We start from the raw sequence: 10525 nt of genomic DNA on the forward strand, positions 1-10525 counted from the left end.
ACCTAGAGTTATTTACCTCTTTTGAGGCCTTTTTATCACACACACACACAGAGAGTTACCTAGGTAACAACAACGATGTAACTTTAAAACACTAAGGCTTGGACGCGCACTGGTTTGTCCAAAGAGGATGCACAAACACACACACGCACACACACACACACAGCCAGATGGTGTGAGTCGAGCATTCATGATCCCGGGCCAGGATTTTAAGAAGAGTGCGGCGAACAGGCATCTGTAACTAACCCTCCTCATACCATTTTCTTTCACTCTGCGGGCCCTGGCAACCCCGCTGCATCATCTATTCATGCACAACTCCTTGGCAAATCCAACGCAAGCCCATTTTGTGTGAACCCACAGATGTCATCGACCAAAAATAGCCACAGAATGGTTGAAAGCTATTTTTAGAGTCCAAGCGATTCCACTTCAAGAAAAGGAACGTCACGCTTCTCAGAGAAGTCAGCCCTTTGGGTGTCACTGTGCGATTGTCTCATGTTCAAAGAGGCATTCATGTTTCTTGCAGCGTCACCACCTGCTTGGTGAATGATTTCATTTATATGTGACTTTGTGTAATCGTGTTCACGGCCGTCTAACACAAACAATTCAAGATGGAATGAAACATTTAGAAAAGATTTGTCTGATTATAATGCTCTAATATTGTACAGTTTGAGTTTCAACAAAGCTTCAGTCCCTGAGATGAAAGCAGATATGACAGAAATTCTTTGCGTGTTAAATCCCAGAAGTCTGTACTAGAAGTCTCTCCCTCTGCCGCTGGATTAATGACCCTCCTATAGAACTGGACACAACAGGGATTACAGTGGGTGGGTTCAACATCCAAGCATGTCAAAACATGTCAAAGTGGTAGAGAGAAGAAAAAACAGTCCATCATCTTCAATAATAATAAACTAGAAAAGCACTCAGAGAGCGCAGGCCTCCACCAAGCAGCTCATTCCCCTCCTAATTAGATTTACACCGTCCACATGGTGATCTGGATCATCACCAAAAGGTTATAAATTGTTCCTGGTATTTTTATACACCAACCATGAAAAGTAAAAGTGAACCAGAGTTGATGTGCGTTTTCAATGTTAAAATGTATTTTTTTTTTGCTGACCTCATTCTGCATTCGATCTGGATGAAATTTGGTGGTAATATAGAGGTCGCCACTCTACATGACTGTGTCAAATTCCATAAACATTCTGCAAAAATTCCTGAAAATGTCATCAAGATCCGTCTGTAACCTTTTGAGTTATCTTCCTAACAGACAGACAAACCAACGTTCCAGGTAAAAACAAAAAAACCCTCAGCAGATGCAAATAAACTCGATTACCATTGGAAGAGGAGCAGGACATCAAAAGAGGAGCAACTGGTTTGTTTCGAGATCAAGCGTGACAAATCTACAAATGTCAAAGCGCACGTCCTGCATGGCACCTTAGTGATCCATCCCAGTCATGGCCGCAGCAGCGCACATAATTTGTGGATATAGAAATTTTCTAATCAAATTTAAGAGGTTACGAGGTTTGATGAGATTATCCCTAAGGGATGATTTGACATCTGGAGCACTTGTTCTGCGTTCGTGCGAGGCCAACCTGCCCCGCGGCTTGGAATTTACAGTTAGAGTCTGTAAGTGTAAATATTAAATATGCACGGTCCTGCTCAGTAAGGGTTAATGTAACTTTTTATTTTTTTAAAGAAACGCTGGGACTTGTGTGTGTGTGTGTGTGTGTGTGTGTGTGTGTGTGTGTGTGTGTGTGCGCGTGTGTGTGTGTGAAAGCGTGAAAAGTGAGGCTGGTATGAAGGATTCTGAATAATACGCGTGCGCTGCAGACGGCGATCCATTTGCGCACGGTCCGGACGGTATCAGATCACAAGACTTGAAAGCGTGTGGCGCCTCAACTGGATGCTCCGTTCAACGGAACGGTCGCTCTTTCTATTAGCGTTTGAGTTTTGAACATCTTTGAAGAGGTTCGGCAGCTCCTTGTCTGGTCCGTTTACCGGAGTATCGATCATGTTCAGAAAGAAGGATCCAGAGAGACTCCCCCTCGGAGTGGGAGGCAAAAACACGTACACCACTGAAGGAAGGTAAAACTTGGGAATCTGTACATAATGGATCGTGTCTTCAGGAGAGATTGGATTATTTTTGAATGAAATAAAAAATGATTGTGTTTCAGAGCCAGAGGTATTCATCGATCACATGCTTATCTTGTAGGGCAACTATTGGGACAGTTGCGCCGGGCGCAACATTTTGCCCTCGTCCCTTTGCTTGTGATTTATCCATTCCTGGTTTGAGTTACTCTAGATTAGAATCAGCAGTGCGCAAACCATCAGATTAGGAACTGATCGGAGCTACAATGTTGACACCTAAAGAGAGGAGCGCATTTTATTTGTTAATCCACTTACAGATATGTGCATTAATAATTATCACTGGTCCCGTTGTGTTGGCGGCGCATCTGTGAGTTTCCCCTTATAGTTTGTGTTTAGATGAGCTGGTTTTCTGTTTGCAGGCGGCAGACGGTACCATGGAACAGACGAGTTATTTGGATTTTGGATCCTATCACATCATTTTATACATTTACTCTGAAACTACTTTTCAAACAATATTTATTTATTTTTTTATTTATTTTTTACACATTTGCAACCATTCCCTCCGCAGACTGTCAGGGTAAATCATTAGTTGTAAACATGTAGTTTGAGCACAATAGGACCTGAATAAGTGGTTGATTTTAAGGTTAATATCTATCTGAGGATAATACCCCGTGCTACATGAAGTTGGAGTCTTTTTTTTTGACCACTTTCTGTTGTGCAAGTGTATTTTTAAGGATCCACAATTAAAATAACACAAACTTATATGTATGTGATTGCAGACGTTTGTCTGTCCGTCCGTACATCAGCAAAGATAACTCTAAAAGTTCTGGACGGATCTTGAGGAAATTTCCAAGAAATGTTGGGAATCTTACCAGGAACAGATGATAAAATGTTGGTGATGATCCAGAGGAGATCCTGGATTATGGATCAGTTTAAAATGTTCGTTAACATTACAGTCAATGAAGCTTCAAAATGTATTCCACAATATCTTGGTTGATTATTGATCAATGTTTATTGAATTTGATACAGTCATGCAGGGTGGGGGGGGGGGGGGGGGATTTCTATCTCGCCACTGAATTCCATCTGGATCGGATCCAGAATGACGTTAGGAATTTTTTTTTGTGTGGATTCAAACATCTGTTAAAAATCAACTCCGATTCACTTCTACTTTTCATGGTCGGTGTATAAAGATACCAAGAATAATTTAGAACCTTTTTGATGATGATCCATCATGAATATTTTCAAAGTTATTCTATCAAAAATAGACAGCAAACAAACACAATGAAAAACCTTCATTAAATGATTTTGGCTAATTTTCACTTTACAAACACATTAATCCACGCCTGCGGGTTTTTTGACAGCCTGCAAGACGGATCTGTTCGCGCGTCTCTGCCGAGGAACGCGCCTTCAGTACACTGAACTCACACAAATATCCTGAGCTGTCATTAAGGAAGACATTTTTTTCCTCCAGTGCAAAACTTGGGATGGTTTCTCATGTTTGATATTAAATGTTGTCTGAGTTGGTAGGTGTGACCAGATCACTTGCTTGGCCTTCACCACATTGTTTACAATACATTATTCTGGTATTGGAGTTCTATCTTTTAATTTCCATCAGCACTTGCTAACCTTTACGAAATAGTTATTTGTAATTTATGAATGGTTTCAATGGATACCGATACAGTAGGAGAAAAGTCACCAATATTTTATTTCCTGTCACTTCATCTATATAATCACCTATTGTGGTATTGACGTCCATCCAGTGTGCCCAACCAGGAAGTGCCACAGCCGAATGGCACTGATGACATCAAGCATTGCCATGACAACAGCCTTGCCCATGAGAATCGCAATAAAGAAAGAGCAGTTGCCAGGAAGAGGTTGTACATAGCCAGTGCCATCTGCCTAATTTTCATGATTGGTGAAATCCTCGGTGAGTAAGTCTGTTTTTATCTCCATTCATTTCATTTTGGCTCTTTTGCTTATCATGTCCTGTCGGTGATCCGGTCACAAGTGAGCGGCTCTATAAACATTGGTACACTCTTGGTGTTATAAGGCACCTTCCCATGCTTTAATGGAGATGGTCGAGTGAAAGGCAAACCAGGGAGCAAACCAGGGAGCAACCTCTGGGCTTTGGTGCCTTGCTCAAGCCAGCCACCACTACTACTGTAATTACAGTATATGTTTGAAAACAAAGGTTAAGTTTTTATTATTATTATTTTTTGTTTATTTTCTACTTCTTCTAAAATAAATTCAGGTATTGTAATTAATAAATTATATCCCAATTCAATTTAAAACCAAAGGGAATTGTTAAAATAAATAAATGAATTGGGATTTCAGTTAATACAATCCATTTTTTGAATATAGACAGCTACCCCAGTGCTCATTGACTGCCTATACCAGCCTTACAGAGTTGAGGTCACGGCTGCAGACCCTTGTAAATATACAACGGTCAGATATCAAATCTAAAGGTCCGTAGAATACGCACAACAAAGAAAGGTTTTTGTATTACTGGTTATCCCCATCTGAGCGATGCCCATACCCCCCAGCCAGCCACTATATTGTGAAAGAAAATGTGATTCTGTCACCTTTCTGTCAGAACCAGCAATCAGTAATCTGAGATATAGAAGCTTATCAGATGTCATGTTGTGGCTAGTCGATGCATGGACTTTAATTATGTTTCAACAATGGAACTCATCAGTCTTATTTCTCTCTGCTACCTTGTTCTCCTCTGTCTTCACTTTAAACTATCCTTCTGGCTCCCCATCCACTCATCAAACATTCCTCCCATTATTTTTAGTGTGTCATTTGCTTTAATTACCTCACACACGGGTATAAATTTATTTCAACAGTACAGTATCACCATTGAAGGAAGTCTCTTTGCAGGTGGATATTTTGCAGGCAGCCTAGCGGTGATGACAGATGCTGCCCACCTGCTGGTGGATCTCTTCAGCTTCCTCATCAGCCTGTTTGCCCTCTGGATCTCCTCCAGACCCGCCACACAGAGGTTGAATTTTGGCTGGCACCGGGCAGGTGCGGTATTGTCTATTTTGTGTTTGGTTTGTAGTTATCATTGCGTTAGTAATAAACGTACTGTATATGTGTGCCACATTTGCAGCTTTATTCTTAGTAACTTTCAGGCAAAATAGTGGCTTGACATAGACAACAATTCTTTGGTTGATCTCAATGCCAAATAAAGTCAATTGGACTTGTAGAAGAAGCTTGGTGATGTTTCACCATTCATCCAAGAGGCTTCTTCAGTACAGTTAAAAACTTGGATTCTTTGGAAGTGATCCTTACGTACATAAATCTGTTACAATAGTTGCAAACACTGTAGTATGCAGGACAGCAGTTTGTGATGGACCCTCTCTAAAGAAACACCAGAGTTTAAGAGCACCTTTTTAAAAAAAAAAACTTTATTAACAAAATCAAGCTGCTAGATAGATATTGAACTGAAACACAGAGCCTCGGGTGATGCCCTGCGCAGTGTGCTCCGTTTCTTGTGAGTCATTTGTCTCAGAAATGAGACAATAAGAGGGACAGTGAATGTTAGACGTTTTGGATGATAAGGTCAGAGAGGCCAGACTTCGATGATTTGGACATGTCCAGAGGAGAGACAGGGACTATGGTTTAAAATATCGCTCCTTCTGATGGATTGGTAAACAAAAGCATCATAAGTCTCACACGTTTTGCTTCTGGAGATAAACATTTGAGGCAGCCGAGATAGTGGAGTGTTTCTAGGCCCAAGGCATCCCTCCTCGAGCTTTTGCTAGAGGGGAAATGCTGTTGTAAGCATTGAGGAGCTGAGCCAGAGAGCAAGAAATGAGAAGAGAAGGTGGTGGTGAATGGCGATGAGACAATGAAGTGAAAGACGGGGAGGAATAAAGTATCTTGAATCTTGAATCTTGAATCTTGAATGTGAGAAAGGTGAGGAGAGACAGAAGGTGACAAGAAGGTAGAATGAGAAAAAAAGGAGGGAGCGGCCATCAATCAATTTCATTGATGGGAAGACATTGAGGCCCAACTGTCCAGATGCTCTCATCACAATGGCTGCCCTCAGGATTCTTACAATGTTAGATCCCTGATCATCTGTCCTCTGGTTTCAACTGATAGATAGAAACATTTAAAATTGAGAAAGTAAAATTATTTAATGGCAAAAGGTACCGGTACATTTATTCATTAATTCATTTTCCAACCGCTTTGTCCGTTATCAGGTCGCGGGCCAAGCTGGAGCCTATCTCAGCAGTCAATGGGCCAGAGGCGGGGCACACCCTGGACAAGCCGCCAGTTTAAAGTACATTAAAATCATTTAAAAGCCTTGAGTGGCTGCATCAGATCTCCCTGAATTAGCTCTAATGTAAAGATGGAAAGCCATTAAGCTGTCACATTTCTCCTGCTCTCCAAAGGAATCTCGTTTTACTCTTTCTTCAGTATTCAAGTTCATGCTTAGCACCATTTTTGAGTTTTTAACGAACATCCCTGTGCCTGTAAATATGCTATTACTGGCTCGTGAAATCATCACTCTTAAAAGAACAGAGCTGTATGAAAGTGGATTACAGCTGTAATCTGTGAACGCAGACGCAGGATCGCCATTTATGCTTCGTTTACTGTAACAGTCTCATTTTAAAGGGGAGACGAAGACGACGTTAGAGGAAATCAGACTGGTACAGTTCACGTTTTCAGTTGCTCCTGTTAGTATTCAGCAGGATTGTTTTTGAGACTTTTGTTTGCTTCATCTCGTGGTTTGAACAAACAAGCTGAGGAACAGGCTGAGACTGCCACCATTCACTCTGCAATTTGAGATGACTATCAAAATTAGCCTTTAGTGCTAATGAGTCATGAATAGTGAAGACCCATCTTATCAAAGGATGACACTTTTACTGTACAGTTTATGGAGGTTATTTAAAAGGAAGTGCATAGATGTTAATTATCTTTGTCTTCCAGGCAATTTTCATTCGGAACATGTAAAAGAAATTAATATTTATGATTTATGTTCCTCCTCTGTCTCCTCATCTCTTCATCTATGCAGAGATTCTGGGCGCTTTGTTATCAATTCTTAGCATCTGGCTGGTGACAGGAATCTTAGTTTATTTTGCCGTGGAGCGCCTCATCAGCAATGACTACACCATCGAGGCCACTGTCATGCTCATTACGTCTGGTTGTGCTGTGCTGGCTAATATTATGTGAGTGAAATACACACTATTCCATCAGCTCATTGTGAGCCTTTTAATATTTGCGGATTCATTACAGATGGTGCAGAGAGGGAGACAATATATGATGCATTTTTGAAGTTTGTGCTGTGTGTCATTTGAAAACCTTTTGTCTTGGAGCTGATTCATTTCCTAACTTGTAAATAAATGTGTTCCTACTCTCAAAGCATGGCCCTCACCCTTCACCACTCCGGCCATGGCCACAGTCACGGGGGTCTCGGCTCACATGGCCATAGCCAGGGTCGAAAGAAACAGGAAGGAAGCACCAATACAAATGTGGCTCATGGCCGCATGGACTTGGAGCAAAATGCAGCCAATCGGTGTATGTAGATTTTTATTATTCCATAAATTGTTTATATATCCCGGTAGGCCAAGTAATCATAATGAATTGCTCTCTTGCAGGTCAGATACCAGAGAAGGCCAATGCCAGTGTGAGAGCGGCCTTTGTCCATGTACTGGGAGATCTTTTCCAGAGTATCAGCGTGTTTGTCAGCGCCATCATCATCTTCTTCAAGGTTAGGGCTTTCAGCTGTGTCTTTCATACTGAGCTGAACCTCTTAAGGATAGGCGAGGACCAGAAAGCAGTTGCGATTACTAGCAATCATTGATAGCTGTCTTTGTTTCCATGGTGAAATGTTGTCTTATTTCACAAATTGTACATTCTTGCTGAAAAAATTTCATTGACATTTTTTTTTTCTTCCAGCAAATCTTATTTTTTCCATGGAAAGATGATTTTTCTGACGTCATAGTAAATATGCAAACAATAGTCACCGTTTTAGGTCAGACGATAATACATTTGTTGTTTGCTGTTTTGGGGAATGTTGGTGGATATGCCACGTACAGACAATTCTTTCTAAGAGTTAAAAAAAAAAAGGTGGAAAGCTCGAGCAAAGCATAATCTTTAAAAGGGATTAAAAAAGATCCTATGTTGAACCATGCCAAAGGCCAAAGGCAGTAAAATCAAAGTGATGTCTGATTCACTCTTTGCATTTGGCTTACCATCATCATTGTGAAGGAGGCGGCTGATTCTAAACCTTGTCCACTCTTTGTGATGATTGAGGCTCGGGGAGTTGTGGTCTGTTCAAAACCGCAGCAGGGACAGTGCCATCCTGTCCCAGAGGTGTTTTCTATGGTCCTACTGAGTTGTTGATGAAGGTTCTCAGGACAATGTGCTCATGCTCAGGCTGGTCTGTCTAGTTTTTGAGTTGATTACCCGGCCAACAAAGACTAAATATTATTTCTTCCCCTTGAATGAATAGAAATGCTTGTCATGTAATTATACCTTTGAAAATAGAGGAATATTACCCACACTGCACTGCTTGTACCTGAGGCATTAAAGTGGTGGCCTCGGGTGACTGGCCTGAAGGAATACTTTCAGCATTATCTCCATGAATGCAACATAAAGCTTCAGGATGTTTGGAAAATTCTATGGCATTCCAGGGCATACATTTTACAAGATATGATCTTTTTTTAAAAAGCCTCGATTTTAAGTAAATGGGAAAATCTTTTTTTTTTTTTGGACACCTGAGCTGTGAATGATCCATTTAATTTAACTGCACTAAGTTACTTTTCCGTTTCATTTGGTTATTTCAGCCGGAATACAAAGTGGCTGACCCCATCTGCACTTTCCTGTTCTCTCTATTTGTCTTGTGCACCACAATTACCATCATTAAGGATATTGTCATTGTCCTGATGGAAGGTGAGGCACCCACTAGGCTGTCTCTGTCTCAATCATTCCGAGTCCTTCTAATTCCTCACAAACTCTTACACTCGTGTCCTCGTCTTCCTTTGTCATTCAGGCACTCCGGTGGGGTTGACATACACTGACATGCGGGACCGTCTGTTTGAAGTGAAGGGGGTGACGGCGATTCACAACCTTTACATCTGGGCCCTCACCATGAACCAGGCCGTGCTGTCTGCACATGTAGCCATAGGTGAGGAGACAAGGTCATACTAAAAGACATATCCACAACTGTGAAGAGAATTACAGTCAACCATATCAATATTGAACATAAATACACAAGGCGCTTCATGTTTATTTGTGTTATCTTGCTTTCCTCCATAGACGAGTCAGCTGATGACCAGTCTGTCCTCAGAGAAATAACGCAAGTTTGTTTCTCCGCCAACTTCCACTCTGTTACGATTCAGCTGGAGAAACAGGCCGACCTGAAGCCTGGGTGTATCCTGTGTGAGAACCCAGAGACGTAGAAACCTACATGAGCTCTTAATGGGCGCAGCCGACCCAGCAGGACCTCTGGACTCAATAGCATTAAGTGCCTCCCAGCTGCTGACTGGACTCTAAACTTTACTGTGCCATTAATGCTACAGCGACAGGCCAAAGGTGTGTCTGACATACCCAACGGAATGTAGGAGGTGAAACAACAATGCACCTTAATGAAAGATGAGCTCGCTCTTGATTGAAATTATTTTAGAAGAAATGTTCTTTTATCTGTGAGATTTTGTCTAAAACTATGAGTCGTCCTTACTTTTATATTTAAAGTCAAATTATTAAGTAAAGCCGAGACTTAAAGGCTCAGAATCTTTTTGGACTGTATGTACAAGGCCAGGTGCATTGAGTAACCGCTTGTTAATTCTACCATTCATTATCCTGCAATCATGTTCATGAGGAGGTAGTAGATTTTAACCTCTGAACTACTAGGCAGACTGAAAATAATAAGGTAGCTTGAGATTTGTGACTGCAATATCTTATAATAAATTGCCTTTGATTAAAAATGTTTGAAATTACATATACGCTGTCTCGCATTGACACCTGCACAAACAAACACACATTTTGCAGATAGTTTTTTTTTAAAGGAAGTAAGTGAAAATAAATGCAAACAGGATATTATTACACATACAATATTTTACAGATAAAACAAAGTTGTAATCCAGCCTATGACTTCAAATTTGAATTACTATTCAAAAGTAATTGCGATTGTAGTCTCAATTTTCAGTGGTACTCAAGCCTTACTGCAAGCCTTACTCACGTTTATCCCTGGCCCCCCCAGCAATAAAGCTTCCGGTCTCTTTAAATCAGAGCCATACATCTCCAGCATGGCAGAGCACATGCTGAACAAGCAGTTATGTATATTAACTGTTTAATTTAAATCTTGATGGGTTGCAAAATAATCCAAGCTGGATGCATTGAATAAATTAAATTCAGCATAGAAAACATGCTAATTTATAGGATGAAATTTAATTATGACAGAAAAATTTTATAATGAATCATGAGAAGCCATCAA

At 40.8% G+C, this 10525-nt stretch overlaps 1 protein-coding gene across 1 annotated transcript; it reads left to right on the top strand.

Moving 5' to 3' along the window:
* The first annotated feature begins 2002 nt into the window (after positions 1 to 2002).
* LOC137903438 (proton-coupled zinc antiporter SLC30A2-like) lies at positions 2003 to 9491 on the top strand. Its single transcript, XM_068747589.1, has 9 exons — positions 2003 to 2076; positions 3840 to 4006; positions 4960 to 5106; positions 7103 to 7256; positions 7451 to 7605; positions 7686 to 7798; positions 8877 to 8982; positions 9083 to 9217; positions 9349 to 9491. Exons 1-9 carry the CDS (start codon positions 2003 to 2005, stop codon positions 9489 to 9491), a joined length of 1194 nt encoding a protein of 397 aa, XP_068603690.1.
* Positions 9492 to 10525: the final 1034 nt, after the last annotated feature.

The sequence above is a fragment of the Brachionichthys hirsutus genome, chromosome 13 (assembly GCF_040956055.1).
Source record: "Brachionichthys hirsutus isolate HB-005 chromosome 13, CSIRO-AGI_Bhir_v1, whole genome shotgun sequence".
Taxonomy (NCBI): Eukaryota; Metazoa; Chordata; class Actinopteri; order Lophiiformes; family Brachionichthyidae; genus Brachionichthys; species Brachionichthys hirsutus.

What these genes read in the sequence shown, in the direction of transcription:
- LOC137903438 (XM_068747589.1), top strand. Translation starts at nt 2,003, where the DNA reads ATGTTCAGAAAGAAGGATCCAGAGAGACTCCCCCTCGGAGTGGGAGGC. An exon ending in CATGATTGGTGAAATCCTCG is followed by an intron (nt 4,007 to 4,959) that starts GTGAGTAAGTCT and finishes GTCTCTTTGCAG; the next exon opens with GTGGATATTTTGCAGGCAGC. An exon ending in TTTTGGCTGGCACCGGGCAG is followed by an intron (nt 5,107 to 7,102) that starts GTGCGGTATTGT and finishes TCATCTATGCAG; the next exon opens with AGATTCTGGGCGCTTTGTTA.